Source organism: Orbicella faveolata, unplaced genomic scaffold (assembly GCF_042242905.1).
Source record: "Orbicella faveolata isolate gen_17 unplaced genomic scaffold, um_ofav_v1 contig_36, whole genome shotgun sequence".
Classification (NCBI taxonomy): domain Eukaryota; kingdom Metazoa; phylum Cnidaria; class Anthozoa; order Scleractinia; family Merulinidae; genus Orbicella; species Orbicella faveolata.
Window position 1 is genome coordinate 5940001 of NW_028301565.1, and position 20392 is coordinate 5960392.

At 40.7% G+C, this 20392-nt stretch overlaps 1 protein-coding gene across 2 annotated transcripts in view; it reads left to right on the forward strand.

The window, feature by feature from the left end:
- The window catches only part of LOC110050759 (tudor domain-containing protein 5-like), a 21050-nt gene extending 944 nt beyond the window's left edge, over positions 1–20106 (forward strand). The window contains exons 2-23 of one of the 2 annotated variants that reach the window (XM_020756716.2): positions 8799–9152; positions 9575–9798; positions 10635–10691; positions 10803–10938; positions 11578–11848; positions 12614–12680; positions 13322–13399; positions 13829–13890; positions 14212–14281; positions 14682–14771; positions 14912–15046; positions 15209–15356; positions 15565–15610; positions 15753–15811; positions 15949–16072; positions 16437–16551; positions 16667–16746; positions 17465–17533; positions 17900–18011; positions 18131–18243; positions 18357–18492; positions 18837–20106. In XM_020756716.2, the coding sequence (XP_020612375.1) occupies positions 8799–9152; positions 9575–9798; positions 10635–10691; positions 10803–10938; positions 11578–11848; positions 12614–12680; positions 13322–13399; positions 13829–13890; positions 14212–14281; positions 14682–14771; positions 14912–15046; positions 15209–15356; positions 15565–15610; positions 15753–15811; positions 15949–16072; positions 16437–16551; positions 16667–16746; positions 17465–17533; positions 17900–18011; positions 18131–18243; positions 18357–18492; positions 18837–18854 (2564 nt within the window). In that variant the 3' untranslated portion in view covers positions 18855–20106. The remainder of the gene's footprint in view (positions 1–8798; positions 9153–9574; positions 9799–10634; positions 10692–10802; positions 10939–11577; positions 11849–12613; positions 12681–13321; positions 13400–13828; positions 13891–14211; positions 14282–14681; positions 14772–14911; positions 15047–15208; positions 15357–15564; positions 15611–15752; positions 15812–15948; positions 16073–16436; positions 16552–16666; positions 16747–17464; positions 17534–17899; positions 18012–18130; positions 18244–18356; positions 18493–18836) is intronic. The other variant, XM_020756717.2, reaches the window with a different exon arrangement.
- The last annotated feature ends 286 nt before the right edge of the window (positions 20107–20392 follow it).

Here is a 20392-nt window from a genome sequence, read left to right on the forward strand (position 1 = left end):
CGTGAGCGCCACTGAAAGCGATGTGGGAATTTACTAGCAAAGAAAGGACTTAACTGAATTACCAGAGATTCTTATAGGAAAGTTGCTAAATAGAAACCTAAGCTAGGGGGAATGTGAACTATAAAGATCTATCGCTAAAAACAAGATGAAATAAAAACTTTGAAAACTGGGGCTCTGCCACGTGTTGGACTTAGTACAATAGGCTGTTGTATAAAAAAACCGAGACTAAAGGTACTTAAGGTTAAAAAACGTCAAAACTTGAAACTTATACTAAAAAGCAAGCATAGAAAATAGTTTGTACTTACACATCGGTTCCCGCTTGCACTCTAAATAGTCAAGGGTAGCTTAGAACTTAATTTACTTGAAAACACGTACTGTGCACGCACGATAACTGAAACTTGAACTACTGGCGGGAATATGCCGCTAACACTATCTATATACGTCCACGTGTAAAAAAACGGATGACGTCATTGCTAAGCAACAAATTGGCGAATCAGAAAGAGTTAAGATTACTCACTTAATTAGAGAAGCCTCGATATAGTGTTCATTACATGGCTCCCCTGAAATATCCAGATATTTCACTAATCACTGTTTATGTAATTAACTAATGTTCAATGTCTACAATGTTCATAAGCTATATTTATCACAAAAATTAATGTCACAGTTCATGGTTGGCAGCAGGCTCCTCGGCCGGGACTACTCCGGTCTTTACTCAGGGGATGGCACAAGAAGTACCAGTTTCTGTACCGGTCTCTCCAGATACCGCATGGGTCCTGACCTCCTTCCTTTCTTGTCCAGGCAGGCATCTGGTAGAGCCACTTGAACTTTGCGGACTTGACCATCCTGGCTTGGGTAGACCGTGGCGACGCGGGCGGGTTGCCATGCATTCCGTGGAAGGTTGGTGTCCTTAACCATCACGACATCGCCGACACGTAGATTTCGACGAGGCCGCGTCCACTTCTGTCGTTCCTGAAGACTTAGTAAATACTCTTTTCGCCAGCGGGTCCAGAATTCGTTGACGAGGTGTTGCACACGTCTCCAGCGTTTGCGGGTGTACATGTCAGCTGGCTCAAATTTTCCGGGTGGTGAGAGTAGAACCTTAGATTTCATTGTCAGCAAGTGATTAGGGGTTAGCGGTTCTGGCGAATCTGGGTCTGAAAGGTGATTGGTGGTGAGGGGGCGGCTGTTGACTATCGCTTCCGCCTCGCACATTAGCGTCCTCAGGGACTCATCATCCAGCTGTGTACCATTGTTAGAGAGAAGTGAGGATAGGATTGAGCGCACCGTCCTTATTTGCCTCTCCCATACTCCGCCCATGTGGCTTGCGGCTGGAACGTTCATCTCGAATTTGATCCAGTCACACTGTGACTTAAGGAGTTCTTCCTTAATACGGCTATCATTCATTTCTTCTAAAGCTTCTTTGAGTTCTCGACGAGCTCCTACGAAATTTGTTCCATTGTCGCTTCTTAGCTGTCTCACTGGGCCCCTACGACTTAGGAAGCGTCTCAACGCGTTTATGAAGGAGTCTGTGTCCAGCGAGGCTGCAGTCTCCAGATGGATAGCTCTTGACGACATACAAGTGAATAGGACTCCATAGCGTTTTAGCTCCTTGCGCCCTTGTTTAATCGTGAATGGGCCAAAGTAGTCTACGCCGCAATATGTGAAGGGTGGGCAGCTTTCTAGTCGGTCCTCGGGAAGGTCAGACATCTTCTGCTCAATAACGGCACCTCGCAGCTTCCTACATGTCACACAGGAAGCAATGACGTTGCTCACAGCGGACGAGCCTCCGATGATCCAAAAACCGCGGGATCGAATCTCGTTGAGCGTTATTCCTTTGCCTTGGTGTTTGCTGTGCTCGTGGTAGTACTTAATTATAAGGCTGGTCACGTGGCTGCCTTTGGGTAGGATTACTGGATGCTTCACCTTGTCTGAGAGATCTGCATGCTTGAGGCGGCCGCCAACGCGTAGGACTCCGTATTCATCGATGAACGGATCTAACTTGTTGATTGAACTGCGTAACTTCGCAGTTTTCTGCTTCGGGAAGGATCCCTGTTCTTCTGTTTCCCTTGCAGGTAACTTAAACTCGCCTTGAAAGGCCTTAGACTGCGCGGCGTGAATGATTGACCTTCCGGCCTCCTCCAAATCTTCAGCTGACACTTGGACCACTTCGCTTGGTTCTTTGTTCACGCGTTTCCTTAGTTTCTGGATGTACTTCGAACAGAGTGCTACTGCTCGCCGGGCTCGGTACCAATCAGAAAAACGCTCGATTCTCTCTTCTAGGGTGGCCATTCTTTGATCGACTAAGGATGATGCCATTGCGACGGATTTCTTGACCTCTGGGTCGTCGTACTTCAAGTTATGTTCTTGTTCGTCATCGTTCAGCCATTCGCCTTCTTCCTTCCATAACATCTCTGGTCCCAGAATCCACCGCGAATCTCGGAGCTCATCGGTCTTCATTCCACGTGACGCTTCATCTGCTGGGTTCTGTTTAGTGTCAACATACCGCCATTGGCTTCTATGGGTACTGTCTTGTATCTCTTGTACTCTGTTAGAGACGAATACATGAAAACGTCTGCTTTCATTACTTATGTACCCAAGTACAACTTTGCTGTCCGTCCAGAAGAAGTCCTCATCGATCCGGTATTCTAGCTCACGATGAATCTGTTGACTTATCCGTACGGAACAAACAGCGGCGGTTAGCTCGAGTCTCGGGATGGTTACAGGTTTGAGAGGAGCTACTCGCGATTTTCCCATCACGAAAGCGCAGTGGACCTTGTTTGCATCATCTACGAGACGTAAATAGCTACACTGGCCATAGCCCCGGACGCTTGCGTCACTGAAATGGTGCAGCTCTGCTCTGACGACTTGACCGAAATCTTTAGGCTTGTAACACCGAGGAATCGTGATGTTCTGTAGTTTCATCAGTTCCATTCTCCATTTCTCCCATCTCATCTTCGTGTCTTCTGGTATTGGATCGTCCCAGTCCAAATGGAGACTGCATAACTCTTGCAGTATTGACTTTCCTTGAAGCATCAGGGGGGCTATAAAACCTATAGGGTCATATATAGAGCTTACTGTCGACAGGATACCTCGTCTCGTGCATGGTTTGTCTTGCAGGACGACGCTGAATTCGAAGCTGTCAGATTCGACGCGCCATTGAACTCCTAGTGTGCGTTCTAAGGGAAGTTCGTCCAGGTCTAGGTCTATCTCTTTAACTCCCTCTGCCCTGTCACTCTCGGGGATGTTCTTGATTACCTCTTTGCTGTTGGACAAGAACTTGTGAAGATTGAATCCTCCTTGGTGGCACATGGCTTTTACATTTTTCACCAGTTCTACTGCTGACGCTGCTGTAGCGACTGACTTCAAGCCGTCATCTACATAGAAATCGTTTCGCACGAAGTTGGCTGCTTGTCCACCGTATTCTCCCTCGAAGTCATTCGCGGTTTGCTTGAGTGCAAAGTTGGCGCAGCTTGGTGATGACGTCGCGCCGAACAGGTGGACTGTCATGCGATAGTCTACAGGATCTTTAGAAAGATCATTCTCCTCCCACCAGAGGAAGCGAAGCAGGTCACGGTGCTCGGGATTGACGTGGACTTGATGGAACATGCCCTCAATGTCACATGTCACGGCAACGGGTTCTTGTCGGAATCTCAACAAGACACCAGTAAGGTTGTTGGTCAGTAGAGGACCTTGCAACAGATTCTTGTTCAGGGATTCCCCATTGTATTCTTGGCTGCAATTAAAGACTATTCTTAACTTCCTTTTCTTCGGATGTCTTGTACCGTGATGATTAATGTAAAAGGTCATGCCGGACTTCGCCTCAGCATCACTCGGAACCCTTTCGGCGTAGCCGTTTTCAATCATGTCTCCCATGAACTTCATGTACTCTTCTTTGTATTCTTTGTTACTCGGCGACGTAAACCGTTTCTTGAGGTGGTACATGCGTCGGACAGCGTCATCTCTGTTGTTAGGGAGACCTTTGAAGCTTTCCTTCAACGGGAGTGGAAGTTCGTAGTGGCCGTCGTCACGTCTGTGTATGCGCGTCTCTGCGATGTTTAGAAACCTCTTGTCTTCCTTGGAGAGACTTTGCTGAGCCATGTGCTTATTTTCCGCAAAGTCCATCTCAAACATTTGATTTACATAGCAGGGGTTTAGAACCTCCTTTGTCTTGTCTTCCAGGATGAAACTAACGTGGCTTGTTTCAGGCGTGTTCTCATGTGCTATAATCCTGTTGCACGTTGCTACGCCGTCTTCGTCTAGGGGGGTCTCTGAAAGACTGGCCGGTCCGACTATGCACCAACCAAGGAGTGTTCGGACTGCGTATGGATCTTCGCTTTTACCAGTTATCACTTCCTTTGGTTTAATCGCCTTCGGGCAGTTGGATCCGATCAGTATTCCAACGTCGAGGTTTTCGTCTAGCGGAGGTATTTTGTCCCTTATTTTCTTCAGGTGTTGCCACTTGTCTGCTGCTGCTGGGGTTGGGATTTGGTCCTTTCTGGATGGGATTATGTCTCTTGCATACGCCTTAGGGAGTTCGACCTGCGCGCGTCTGTCGGGGCGCTCCACTATCAATCCGTCGATACGGGATACAGGGATTACTTTGCGGCCGTGCATTGTGCTTAAATTGAGACTTGTGTCGACTCCCTCAACTCCAAGCTCGCTCTTTACCTTATTTGTCACGAACGTCGTGTCACTAGCGTCATCCAAGAGTGCGTACGTTTTAATTTCTTTGCTGGGATTATCCTTATGGTACAGGACTACAGGCACGATTCGACACATGATGATGGCGTTCGATGTACTGACAGAACTGTGGGAGACGCTGGCAGCGTTTGAGTGAGCAGACTCGGCAGCGTGGTCTGGTTGCAAGGGTTGGGGTGGATTGCGTGACGACTGAGCGCTTGGCGGAGTTTGCTCGCTGCGTGTCTTTGACTTTAGAGTCGCTCCGTGTAGCAAGGTGTTGTGACGCTTTCCGCACTCACCACAGGTTTGCTTGGATGTGCAGTCAGCGGAAACGTGACCCGCTCCGAAGCATCTGAAGCATAGGCGTTTCTCGATGATGAGATCCAACCTCTTGTCTGGAGTAGCCTTGGTGAAATTGCTGCACTTCGCTATTGTATGTTTGCCATTGCAGGCTGGGCAGGACTGTTCGCGCCCCGATGTGGCTGCTGATTGTGTCTGTTCAGAATGGCCTACTGGAGTGGTAGAAGTGACCAATGATTGACTTGGATTGATTCCACCTTGATACCTCGACCTTGTGCCACGGGTGTTGTCTCTAACCGGGCCGTTCCTTTTCCTTTCTCTCTTAAGTACGTCTGGAGAAAAGGTCGGGTCGTTTGCTACTTCGGCTTCTTGTTTGACAAACTTGACAAAGTCCGTAAAACCCACGAGCCTCTTTCCCTTTACCTGAGTCTCATGAGCGGACCTACACCACTTGACGCCCGAGTACGACGGCAACTTGGCGGAGATCGACTGTAGGATCTGAGTAGAATCCAGCTCCGACATAGATTTCATAGTCTTCATAGCCTCTTCACAGCGCACCAAAAAGTCAGAGAATTCCTCCAGTCCTTTACTATCACCATCACTGATCTGTCGCCAACCTCTAAGTTTCTTTTTGTAGTCTTCGGCTACCACCACAGGGTTTCCAAAACGCTGATCGAGCAGTTTCCGGGCTTCGCTGTATGCGGTTTCAGAGTTTGTCGCTAGGAAACCTTTAACCACCTCGTTGGCCTTGCCGGTCGTGTATTTTTCTAAGAAGAACAATTTGTCCTTATCAGCGGGGACGTTGGCGGCGATAATACTATCAAATGCGGTCACGAAAGCCGGATATTCGAATGAGTTGCCGGAAAATGTCGGAGGCTCCTTAACGGGGAGGTGAAAGGTCCTTTGTTGATTGATTAGCGCTGAGCTTAATTGCGTTTGTTGGGCTTGAAGGTTGACCAGTTGGTTAAGGGCGAAACTTATACTAGATGATGGTTCAAAGTTCTGTATACTGTTTGCTGGTTGCTGGCCAAAGTTGTCTGGAATCGTGTTAGGCAGAAAAGGAGGGCTGTTGGGGTTCATTTCCTGTTTTGCAATTCTTGTCGTGACAGCTGTTGGTTGTTGGGGGCTTATCTCTTTGTCCTCGAGTTTAATTTCCTGTTTTGTTTGCGTGTTTAATTTATATTCTTCATTTAGAATTTCTTTGAACGCACTTTCTTCTGCCTTTGCGAGCGCATACTCCTTTTCTAGTTGAATGCGCCTGAGTTCATTTTCCTTTTCCAGAAATTCCATTTCTATTTTGACTTTAGCTGCCTTTGCTGCGGCGTCCGCTCTAGCTTGTGAAACGGAACGCGAAGAGGACCTAGTCGACCCTTTAGATGACTTGGATCTTACTTTTGATCTATGGCTCGACGAGGCGCTAGATTTGGTGAAAAGCGATCCTTTTTCAAGGCGCTGGATTTGTTCACAAAGCTTCATTCTTTGTTCGGTAAATTCTCGATCTCTAACGTCATACCACTGATAGGATTCTTCCCTTTCTGCGGGACTATCCAGCAGACTTTCGTATGTGTAGCACGCTTGATTAAAGACATCTTTTAGAGAATCTAATTCATTGCGTTCGACTTCCAAAACTTCTAATTCCGTTTGGGGATCTTCACGTAGTTTCTTAATGTGATCTAATTTTCTTTTAAGATTTCGGAAAGCTGTTTCTTTTCTTTTTGCTCTCAATTCCTTTAGAAAGCTCTTTCCCTTCTCTGAGAACTTCTGTTTTCGCTTTGAAATTTTGACATTGAGTTCTGACTGGGCAATGGGCACGACATTTTCTCGGTCTTCATCAGTGTCTTCGTCAAGAAACGACGCCAGATCTTCAGGTGCGGATGCGATGCTCATTGTTTGTCACGAAATACCGATGACGAATTTAGAGCAAGCACGATGTTTTACTGTAACGTCAGGTTCACAGCGACTGTTGAAAGGCTGAATTGTCACTTGCTAGACAACTTGTCGCGATGAGACTAGCGTGTGTGGGAGATGCTTTACTAATCGAATAAAGCCAGAGATCACGGAAAATCAGCTGTGATTGACGGTGATTTAATTGACGATAATCGAACGTAAACTGAAATATAATGTAATGAATAAACTAATTACTAGATAATAGAAGATTACAAGATGACAAGAGTCACGAAACAATAATAGCGAACATTCCAATCATAACTGCGATATGACAATACTTCCAGTCAAACTTCCCAGTAAAGATACAATTAAAATCATCAGTGATCCCAAGCAGATACGCATACTGCTAACTGTCCTAATACAATAAATGACAACACTCTAAAAACTTGAAAGCAATAAAATTGTACGATGCGATAAAAACGTGCTTGCGTGAGCGCCACTGAAAGCGATGTGGGAATTTACTAGCAAAGAAAGGACTTAACTGAATTACCAGAGATTCTTATAGGAAAGTTGCTAAATAGAAACCTAAGCTAGGGGGAATGTGAACTATAAAGATCTATCGCTAAAAACAAGATGAAATAAAAACTTTGAAAACTGGGGCTCTGCCACGTGTTGGACTTAGTACAATAGGCTGTTGTATAAAAAAACCGAGACTAAAGGTACTTAAGGTTAAAAAACGTCAAAACTTGAAACTTATACTAAAAAGCAAGCATAGAAAATAGTTTGTACTTACACATCGGTTCCCGCTTGCACTCTAAATAGTCAAGGGTAGCTTAGAACTTAATTTACTTGAAAACACGTACTGTGCACGCACGATAACTGAAACTTGAACTACTGGCGGGAATATGCCGCTAACACTATCTATATACGTCCACGTGTAAAAAAACGGATGACGTCATTGCTAAGCAACAAATTGGCGAATCAGAAAGAGTTAAGATTACTCACTTAATTAGAGAAGCCTCGATATAGTGTTCATTACACTGGAGTTACTTTAGAATACCCGGCCACTTTTGAGCGTAATTAATCTACCGCTCCCATGGTCCCGAAGCGAGGATATAAATAATGACTTAACGCACGCTCATGTAGTCTCGCATTCCCGAGGTCTAAAAATAATTAAAGCGAGACAAATAAAATGACTTCTCCTGCAATCCTGCTCTTCCGAACTTGAAGAAGAATTGAGTTTAAAAGATAGGGCATAACGTTAAGACAAGAAGATGAAACGGTTTATACCGGGTGGTTAAGATGGCTGATGACAGTTTCCAGCAATTTCCAGCAGTTATACTTTCCAGCAGTTTGACTGGTCAGTACCCTCACACCTTATCTATTGCTGTTACAATATATATTGTTATCACACAAGTGCCCAATCATTCATTCATTCAATCATTGGTGAACAAGTTGTGGCCGTCCTCATGGCATATTAGGTTACCATGGCAATAATACAACCTTTTTAAAACTCCCTTAATTCTAGCTTGAAGTACTTATAATTCAAAAATGGCTTAGTGAAAACCATTTTTTTATCAATTGTGATTTTTTTTAAGTTTGAACTACCTCTGAAGCCTACCATTTCGGGCTGGTATTATTATCACAGAAATGTATTTCAACTAATGCTTTCCAATTCTCAAATATTTCCCTGAGGGAGACATTATTAGTAACTGCTTCATATCACAAAAGAAAACCAACATGTTCATTTCAATCTTTAAATGCGGTCCAAAATTTTACAAAGTAACCATACCTTAAACTTGTGACAGATAATTTTTCTTCATCTTCTTAGGCTGCATTTGTTGCTTCTCTCTTTTTGCTCTGTTTGGTTATGTGGTCAAACATAGTTGCATGCACTCCACAGTGACGGAATGTGTTGCTTTCAATTTCAGGTATTGCTGATGCTACCACAAGACATATAGCTAGTCTAGTTGCTAGACAAAAGAAAAGTTCTTCCAAGAGAAAAACACGCCTTACTTCATATCATCCTGAGCCAACGCCGATTGTCCCTCACATTATAAGAACACAGATAAGAGAACTTCTTGGCCAATATCCTTCAGGGATACTGGGCTCTATGTTTGCTGTAGCATTCAACCGAAGGTTTGGCCAGGAACTTAACTATGAAAGATTGAAATTTAAATCACTTGGTAATCTTCTTGAATCAATTCCTGACATAGTAAGGATTGAGCACATGCGAGGGGGAGGCTACAGAGTTTATGGTAAAGGAAATGCACTACATAATTCAGGTAAATAAACAATAGAGAGCTTTATAAAGCAGCTTTTTATTATGCATTATGAAGCATCCTTATGGTTTGGGTCTTGTTGATCTTGATGATGTTTTTCCTTAATGAAGAAGGCAAATTTGTCAAACAGTTATCAATCTAAAATGAATGGGTGAGAAGGACAACTGTAAGGGGAGGCTGGAGGACACAACTACATCTGACATTTCATATGTTTTGGTCGGGGAAAGTTTATTATTTTTATCAGGAAAAAGTTAGAGAAGTTTGAAAAGTGATGTCCATGGTAGCCATGCAACCTCTGTTAAACAGTAGCAAACAAAAACCCTTTTGAACTGGGCATTGGACTTGAATCACAGCTCTTAAACAACTGATCCCTTTTGATAGCCATGATAGTCTTGTACCTGTTAATAGTCTTCATCTTTCTGTAGGTAAAGCACCTGATCCAGGTGACAGTTTCTCAGTCAGGACTGAAAGTGCATCAACTGTTTTTCAATCCACTGCTGAAAAAAGAAACTACACTCAAACACCTAATAACAGTATAAATGGCAAATCAGAGGCTGTTAAACAAAAAGGGGAATCTGCGTCTTCAATTAAAGCCAAGCTTGATAACAAGAGTGGAATTGATGAAAAAATAAAACAGGAATGTAGACAGGTATTGATTAAAAATGATAAGTTTACAATATTTTTTATATTTATGTTTATTTAGTAATCTTCTTTGCATTTTACACTTGTACATGTATGTAAATACATTCTGGTACCTAAGTGGTGGATGTTACTGCTAGTAGTATTTCATAAACAGAAAAAAAAAACAATGATGTCTAGATCTAGAGGCTATAAGGCCTGTTGAAAGTATTATGCTCAGAGATGTTCTTAATGTAAAGCAGCGTTGCCTATCCACATGGTCTACCATAAGGCATGATGTAACATGCTGTACTGAGGAATGATGAGCAGTATGCATTCATCTTTATGAAACAGGACAAGCCTGAAAAGTGATATAGAGAGTGTAAAACAACAAGAGTACAGTGGAACCCTGTAAATCCAGCCACCAGTGGGTCAAACATTCTGGCCATATCAACAGGGTGGCTGTAGTGAAGTCTTTCTTTAAATAAGAAATGTCTGACTGAGCTTTTGTTCGGGCCAGGCTACAGTATATTAACAGGGTTCTACTGTACATCTAGTGTGTGCTTAGTTGGTGGGGTGCTATTGACAGGTAGGGAAGCAAGATCCATGACTTTCGCTTTGAGAAGAATGTGTCTGGCAGTTTCCACAACAACTTCATCCTCACTATTAGACTGAGACCAGTATAATGGCAATGGGTGTGCCATGCTTCCTGCATGATGATCAAGAGTAATATTTAGCACTATACTAATCAATGGACAGAAATCATCTCTGGAATAAAATAGCCAGGAGAAGTTACTGGGATTTTTTAAGCCATGTCTATGTTTAAGCTTTTCCATTGTTTCGTTGCTTGCTTTTTTCCCCTGTAAGGTGTTGGCTAGAAGACCCAATGGTGTGTGGGCAGCTCGATTTCCGATAGAATACAAGGTGAGAATTTGTTGCAATCTTGAAATTCTTTGGGTAGGTATAAAATTTCATAATTTTTCAATGTGTTCCAGATTTGATTGTAATTAATGTTATTAAAATACTGGATTTCAGAATCTTCATAACAAAGAACTCAACATCAAGCAGTTAGGTTTTATGAGTGTTGTGGAATTTATGTCTGCAATGCCAGATGTTGTTAGGATAGAGCGACCCACAAAACTGGACTGGCTTCTTTTCCTGGCAAGAAACGGTAAACAGAAATGAATATTAAATAAAGCAACTTATATTAATTTTAACAAATAAAACATAGCTTTTACACAGTGCTAACAGTTTGGTATAAACTGAACATTGTAGCATATTGTAGCAAAATATACATGTTACCTCACCAAAATAATCATTGCAGGGGAATATATGGCCAGTTGACTATTTTATATCAGCATGGTGCAGGCGTAGAACTCAATCTGCTTTTTGTTACTATATCCTGGATGGCCAAGGTTACATATAAGTCTTACATGATGACTCAGGGTTGTCATAAGTAGATGGCTGCTGGTGATCCACTATGATCTTGGCTGGCCACTCTGCTGGGCTATTTGTCTCATTCTTTAGTAAGAGAAAGATGGCAAAATCACCAAGTTTACCACTCTAACAGCAAAGGGTACATTAACTTTAAATTTGTGACAACCCTGATGACTGCATGGTCACACTGCCTATGACATTAAAATATTGCTGTTTAATTTTGCGGTACAGTTTATGCCTCATCCTTTTGCAAGAAAAATCAAGAAAAGTTACATGTATCTTGGAATTATATATAAAACTAAGTATTTTTATGTATGAAACAGCTCTCTATGAACTAATTGGAAAATTAAATATTGTTTTTTGTTCCACCCAGAAGAAGAAAGGGACCATTCAAAAACCAATGGTGAGGTACCAGTTTGTCCTGCTCCTTTAGAAATTCACAAAGATCCTGAGCCTCCTTGTGTTCCTGGCAATCCACTTAACTTACCTGATGGTGTGGGCAGAGGAATCTACTATTCAAAAATCAAGCTACCTGAATGTGGATACCTTGAAGTGTGTGTCACTCATGTCATTCACCCTCATCAGTTTTGGGTGATGTTGATTGAAAACTGGCCAAAGCTGCAAGATTTGACAGAAGACATGAGGTACGTTTCTCTTGATGTTAACTAAATTACCCTTAGTACTTTGTTACTGTGGAGCTGTAGTGGCGTCCTGGTTAGTGTGCTCACCTCTGGATTGAGCAGTTTGGGTTTGAGCCCTGGGACCTGTTTCTCAAAAGCTCTGGAAACTCTTCATATTAAGAATATGTGAAGAAAACAGCTCTGTAATCATAAGGTTTGAGATTTTGCTATGGCTTTCTGGGTGCGAAAACATTTCAGGACCTTCGAGACACAGGCCCATTGTGTCGTGTTCTTAGGTAAGACATGTTACTCTCACAGTGTATAAATGGATACCGGCAAATTTAATGGTGGGAGTAACTCTGCAATGGACTAGCATTCAATCCAGGGGGGAGCAGACATACTTCTAGTCGCTTCACGCTACAGAAACCAGAGATGGGCACTAGCCTGTTTGGCCACTTGGCCTGTATGGAGACTTAACCTCACCTTACTTTGCTGTGTTATCTAGTTGTGTAAACAATAACTGGCCGAAGCTTTTCAGCATTGAGAAGAGTTTGCCCACTTGGCACTCCAGGAGTAGTATATGAGCCTTTGACACTAGCCAGATTTTTTGGTTGTTTGGTTATCTACCGTAAGGTACTTCATGTTTAATTGGTTGATGTTTTTCAAAGATAATAATTAATCAAAAACAGCTCATGTTGGTTACCCAAAATAAGATCCCAGAAATCTTAGCAGAGAAAATGGCCTTCTTTAAAGCAATGTTGTCGAGCAGTTTGTGTTTTTCATTTACAGACAGTTCTATTCAACTCGAGAAAGTGCAAGATACAAGATGCCTGGGTGCTTTGTTTCTGTTGGCCAGGTAGGTGTAAGCGAATCACCACCTACTCTCACCAAAGTGGCACATAAGGCCTCTACGTTCGCTCTCTGTCGACTCGTCTCTTGCAATGCGGCACGCACCTCACTCCAGGACTGCCACCCTGTGCTGGACCTCTCCCTTTCCACTGTGTGTCACCATGTTTTGGGCGACCTCTTTCTCTTTCCCTTGGGGGCCCATGTCAGGGTGATTGTTAGGTTGTTGTCTGAGGAAGTGTTCAAGGAATAGCCATCTTCTTCTTACATCTTCACTCAACCTCTCCACAATGACACATGTTATTTTCACATGTAAAAATAATAATAGAACATTGCATGGTCACTTGGAGATAAAAGATCTTTCTTCTCATGTTGAAGTGAGTGAGCGCAGCGAACGAGTGAAATATTTTGAACACTCGAAGAGAAATTTGTTTCTATGTGTGGTGATGTAATATCCTCTAATTATATGGTATGCAAATTTCAATAAAGATACATCATCAGTATGGAGGTATTTGTTTGGTTGGATTGCAGAAGTCTTTCATCAAGGAAAGAACTGAATGAGATGTCTCTTATTGCAGGCTACAAATACAGCAGTAGATTAGATTGAGTTGTATAATAGAGGCTAATTTTGTTGTTTATATGATTTTCAAGGCATGCTGTGCACTGTATGAGGATGGCCAATGGTACCGTGGACTGGTGGTTGGTATACAGTCTGTGGACAGCATAGAGGTGTGTACCTAAGTAGTTAGGGAGTCGCTGTGATACAATCAATTGGAGGAGCAAGGAGTTGTGTCTTGCCCAATAGCACAACAGTGGTGGCGAGAATTGAAACCCAGACCTTTTGATCTACATCTTCCACATGATCTGTACTAAGTCTATTTTTACTTCCTGGTTACTGACATAGATTCAACCTGAGCACTGGACATGAATATGGAATTATGAATGCCAGTCAGCTGTCATGAGAGTTCTGATGACTTAGTCACATGATGAATAGTTTACTATAACTTGAATATTTGACATTAAACAGTAAGTTAGCCCTGAGGTTGAGATCCCAATGCAGAGAATTTAAATGGATCTACGAAAGTCTCAAAATATCCTTATTCTGCACTTACTGATGCTTTCATTTACCTACCCTGCTGCTTGTGCTTCTGTTGACAGGTCTTTTATGTGGATTATGGAAATACAGCTAGATTACCCTTGTCAAGCCTACGAGTTCTTCGGTGAGTGAAATTTAATATATATATTTCAGGTTTCTACAGCTTATGAATGTTTCACAGTTGAATCACTAAAGTGTGGAATCTCACTTGCCAACTTTTGCCAGCACTGAGGATATTGTTGCCCGCCTAGTTTGACCATTTAGAGGCAAGTTTTTTAGAAAGCACAGGTGTAGCTGAGCTGAAAAAGTTTTGCCCTCCTGCTGAAAACATTCATAAAACTCCTGCCCAAAGCTAAGTATACAAAATTACTATTTGTGAAAAGGGCTATTGCTAACAGTGACCATATAGTTATTTATTTGTGAGTGTCTTATCATCATTGTCTAGATCACAATTTATCAACCTCCCAGCTCAAGCACTACCCAGCAAGTTGGCCTACGTCCAGCCTTTTGGAGGGGTATGATTACGCTAAATTTAAAGGCTTAGAGTCAATAAAGCATTTCAGTGACATCTTGGCAAGAAAAAATGATTTTTTTTTTCTCAACTTAAAATGAAGATCACTAAGTCTCTATTATTAGCCTCAGTTGGTGTGATAGGGAAAATGCCCTAAAAATAACTAGGCAATTGTTTTGTTCCTGTGAATTAAACATAATTAGTGCAAAGGTCATTTGCCAATGTGGAAATTTCACTAAAACTGTGAAGGTTGTTGAAATAAATGTATTTTATGCATGGATTGATGATTATGGAAATTATGTTGTACCGACGCAATGGAAGATGGGGACTTTGTGAGTAAATGACCAGTTACAAGTATTTTATTTGTAAATGTTTGCTGACATTGTGTTTGTTTGATTCACTAGTGTAAAGAATGGTCGCCAGGATCTACTCACAGGTTTTATCGTTTAACAAAGAATTATAAGCAGCTAGTGGCAATTGTTTGCGGAGTTAAGGTAGGCAATGATGGTTATCCTGAGCAATATAGCAGTTCTGATGTTCACTATTTCCGTTTTGTTTTATTTAATACATATATCAATCATTACTTGCATTGTTTCATGTTAGTGTCAATTAAGAATAATTTGTTCTTCAACAGGAAGGTACATTGTCCCTTTGTTTGTGTGACACAAATGCCCAGGATGATGTTCACATCAATGATGAACTTGTAGCAGAGGATTATGCCATTTTCTGTCCTGATAATTCCCCTGCACCATTATCTCCTGCTGGACAGGTACAAGTTATTTGTTTCATGTAGCCGTGTCACTTTCCACTCCCTAAAATATGGTGCAAGAAGTTCATTTTGCTCTCTTCCCAAATTTTTTCAAGATGCTTGTTTCTTGCCCATTCTCCATTACTCAAGACATTTATATTTCCTTTGGTCACATTCTTACAGAACCATGACAGAGAAGGTGAACGTCAGCAGCAACAGCAGCCAACAGCCTCAGGAGTCTCCTTTTTCACCCCAGAACAGCAGCTATACTTAAACCAGCAAGCTGTTTCTGTTCTGTGTGCACCATCCACCAACCATTCAATGATTCCAGGTTAGCACTGTGAATGATTTTCACCGTAATGTACTTCAATACTTAAGAACAATGTTGTATTTGAGAGCAATAAAATTATTGTCCACTTACTAGAGAATGGACAGACCACAAAATGAATATTAAGTAAGATGAGAACTTGACTTTTATAATGCACAGTGTATGTATAGTAAGGTTCAAGGTTCATTAACAGCCGTCTCCTTTATTTTAGACTTCCCACTATCAATTGATATGACATACCAACACAATGTTGCAAAGTAAGTTTAATATATAGGTTGTCCAAATTATAATTAAGAAGGCTTAAATGATCATGGTGGAAAATTTAGTATGTACAAGTTAAGAACAATAAATAAATTATTAATAAAATTGCCATTTCTTTTCTTTTGTGTCCTCTTCCAGCTGGTTGAGTCAGTCAGCTCAGTATGCCAGTCAACTTGTGAATTCACAACCGCATCAAAGTATGTTAGATAAACTTTGTATATATCACAATTATAGTAAATTATGGTATTAAATGCTACATGGTACTTGGATGTGTTTAATTAAAAAAGTGTATATGATTTGCTCATTGTTTGATATTATTCTGTTGAATGTTTAGCCAATACAGGATTACAGGCAGATTCATCTGTGTGTGAGGAAGATCTGGATTTCATGGAACAAATTAATCAGGAGTTGGAGTTAGATTCATCTGCTGAAAGCCAACCCGAAGGCCTCATTAAGAGGTCAGCTAACTTATTTTGTAATGAACGTACTTATTTTACATTATGATTTGCCAGTCACTTATAATAAGTTGGTAGTCTTTGTAAAGATGTAAGACTGCTGATGTACGTGTGCCTTTTACAGCCACCACTTTTATTTAGTAGTTTTATGTTCCCACCACCCTTGTTTGACAGCTCCGAGTTGTAGTCTGGTCACTGGCACAAACACAACTTAAAAGTTCTCTTAAATGCTGTGAGATTATTGTGGATGTCCACTGAACACAGTTAGCCTGCACTACTGAGTACTGTACAATGTACACTAGAATGTTGACCTCAAAATGTACAAATGCACAGAGGTTAAATCATGGTGTTTTTGTTATTCTCTTAGGGTGCAGATAACAAGTGATTATTCCTTTCATGTCATCAATTTTGATAACAAACCCTATCTTATCAGTGCTGAAATATCAGCTCTATTCTGGGATAGTGACCTTCTGAGATCAATGGTATGTAAAACTTGCAGATGAGTATTTTCTTGTTTTAGTTTAATTTGTAATTTTAGGTTTTGGGCTTGAACTGTCTTATGTAAAACAATACATTATGAAATTTGTTTCATTTTAGCTTCGTCAGAAGAAGAAAAGTGTAGCCAAGGTGGTTGTGTCTTTTTCAGAAAATAAGGAATTGCTGGAAGTTCTTGTCAGGTAGATCTATATTAATTTTCAACAAAAGCTGTTTTGGCAGCAAATAATAAGAAGTAAAGAATTAAAGTCGAACTGCCTCTAAGCAACCACCCAAAATGTCAAGCCTAGGTGGTCGCTTATGGGAGGTGGTCGCTCACGAGCACTTAGACCATAATGGGTCAAAATATTTCTCCATTAGAATATGGTAACTGCCAGACTTAACCCATGCACCAATGGCGATGCAATGTTTATTCATGTAAAAGTCAATTTCAAGAAAAAAAAATCAGGTTCTTCAACATTGAGAAATTTCCATTTCTTGTACTAGCCAGGAATACGATAATGTTACAACACCTTATCCATTTTTTGCTCCATTATCTGTCAAGTGGTCGCTTACAGGAGGTTAAAAACAAAGGAAATTTCAAACTTTTAGCTCTAAAAGTGGTCATGGTCACTTACAAGAGGTTCCAAATACAGTGATTTGACTTGGAAACTTTCAGTATTTTGGAACACTGGTCATTGAGGAGAGGTGTTCACTTACGAGAGGTGGTTGCAACTGGACGTTCGGCTGTAGTGATAAATTTTGACATGCACTTTGACAGCTAAATTTGAATTTTTGGTGTCCGTCATGGTGGGATTTTGTATTGCAATATCAATGTGTAATGCTGCAGACTGTGCTAACTCATACTACTGTGGAATACTTGGTATGCTTTCTTTATCAGTTGAATGTTGTTTGTTTCAGATGTAAGGTACCTGGAGTTATGGATGGAGATGAACCCAGGAGTTTTGTCACACTTTATGAATTGGACGGGTTGGTATACACACACAGCTTACAGTTGCAATGCTGCTTGTCAGTAAAGGTTATCATCAACTAGTTGATGTTGTTGTTAGCTGATATATCTATCCCCCTGGGATGGAATGCCGGTCATTGGCAGCTGATCTCTAATATATTGAGAAGTGATGTCATCTGGGCAACCTAACTGGGAATTACTCCATGGTAGCAGTGTATATTTCTGGATGGAGAGAGGTACTTGGAAGGTGCAGTGTATTCCCTATGAGCATATCATGGTTAACCTGGCCAGTGCTAGAACCCATGTGTTTAAATCAAACTTTGTTTTCTTTCATTATACAATATGCATGCATTGCAGTTAGTAACATCATTTTCTTTTTGTTTCAGGCTTCCTGAGGTTTTGAGAATCTTTGATTATCAGTCAGATGAGTTGATGTCTAATTTGTTAACTGAGTTAGAGCGCTTCAAGCAGGAAGGAGAAAATTACTGGCTTTCAAAGGTATGATTTTCTTTTTTTATCAAGTCAATTTCTAATTGCAAAATCTTAACAGTGAAAAATACTTCCTTGCATTTTTATAGTATTGGATTCTTTAAAATGTGTAATTGTATCCTTAATAGACAGAGGAACGGCCTGGATCTGAAGCAGGAAGCAGTTCTGAAGATCAGTTTTCTGAAACTGAACTGGGTATTGAGGAACTTCAGCTTGCTCTACGGGCGATGCAGTTCAGAAGGTTTGTAACCATGGTGATGAACAATGTGTTGCTCAAGGTTCCCTTTAAGGGATGAACCTTAGTGCCTGTTTTTCAAGGGATATTACCTGACAATGTATTTCTCTTCTACTCAGGAAGCGCATTCTTCAGGGATTGATGTGTGGTCGCCCCTCGGATGCCACTGGTGGCAGTGTCAATGAACTACAGGAGGTCGAAATAAAGATTGAAAGTCTACAGCAGGAGATAAAGCATTTAGAACTCAGGGCAGGGGTGAGTTCAAATGATCGACAAGTGGCAATACATCTTACAAAATACAAACAAAAATGATTGTACATGTGGTATCAAATGATCGATTTTGCAAAACTGTCAAATTAGAGCACTGAAATAGATAGATTCACTCAAGATTGGAATGCTGAGGGCTCCAGGTAGGCAAGAGGTTGGGAGGGGTGAGTGAAGTGACAGACCAATCCTTCTGACCATAACACATGCAGTCAGAGTTAATTGTGCATTATGCTTATCCAGTCCCATCATTTACCTTATTTACTGCACAACAAGATTGACTGTTAAGAAAAGAGAGAAATTTTAAGTTAATGAATATTCATATATTTTTGTAGATGAGTACGCCAGCCTAGCATCTCTGTGGCAAGGGGATACATCAGTTGATGGTGCATAAGATTTTGAAGGAAAATATCACCACAGTACTGACAGACTGATTGATGCACACTGAAAACTGAGATGTTTAAATACCCACAAATCTAAGAGTCATTTGACGGCGATGTTTACTGAACTTTACTTATTTATTTTGTCAGAACAGATCTTGTTTTGACAGAGATACCTGCTTAGTGAGTAAAGGAATGCTACATTGTAGATGATCAGCTCGCACAGTATAATTTCAATTTCTTTCTACCCAGATCTTGAATCTGACTCTTTGTCCTGTGACGTTTTCTAAATGTCCTTATATTTTGTAAGTTATTAAAATCTAGTTAAAGACTCTCATTCATTGGGTCTGTCTAGAACCAGCATCCATGGAATGGGCTAAGTCTTAGAAGAGTTTCAACAGTTCGATCATTGTACAGTCTTTTTCTTAACAGTATTCATTTGTTTGCCTCTTAATCGACATTAAAGGTCCATTTAAATGCAGGACCTGTTTTAGAACATTATAACAATATGTCATGATTTTGTAAAGTTAAAGACATATGTAATACAATACATGAAGTCAGCTGCCAATAGCTGTCTTTATTTTCAAAGTTTAAAATAAACTTGCTTTATTGTATGTACTCTGTGATAGAACACTTTCTAGAACATTTTGAAAGTATGACTGACATGAATTATAAACATTATATTAAATTATTATATAATGCTCACAAAAGCATTATATTACAGAGCATGCAGGCGACATTAATAAATAGTGCTTTCATTACAAGTTGGGGACATAATCTCAATGATGTTTGGCTGGCAAATATAATGCCATATGCATGGAAGTTTGATTTCCTGTTCTTAATGCCATCATTTTGACTGTAGAAGTTCTGAGAGATTTAGGTATAGTAACTTTAAAGTTCTAGTTAACAAGTTTCAAAAGTAAGAGTTCGTAATAGAATATATTATTATTATTATAGCAATATATATCCCAGCTATTATTACATATTAAAATTTTCCCGTTTCACAATTTGTAAATATACAACAGTAGCTGTGTTTTGGTGGATTAAGGGAATGTTTTGATTCTTCCTGTCATTGTTTGGGAAGGCAAATTCATTGAAGTTTGAAAAGTGTATTTTTAGTACTTTTAAGAACACAGAACTTATCTTATATAATCTGTTTTGTTGTGTTATGAATCTAAAATCATTGTGTTGGTATGGAAGACAATAAAAGAGCAAGAAAATTTCATCTTTGGACCACAAATGTAGAATCTTAGGTCAAACTGGTCTCTACACTGTTGTGACACAAGTCATGTCTATGTGCAGCTTGAGAATTCCCCCCCCCCCCCCCCCCAAAAAAAAACTTTTTTAATAGTCTTTCTTTAAAGTAATTTTGGAAAACATTTTAAATATGCAAATTTCAGTTAACAATATTTTCGTGGAAAAATGGCAGTAAATCACACGTAATCGCACTTTTCGGGGTGAATATTTCACAGCTAGCTCAGTGTGTTTGTGTGAAGGGTCGGTTGATTGAT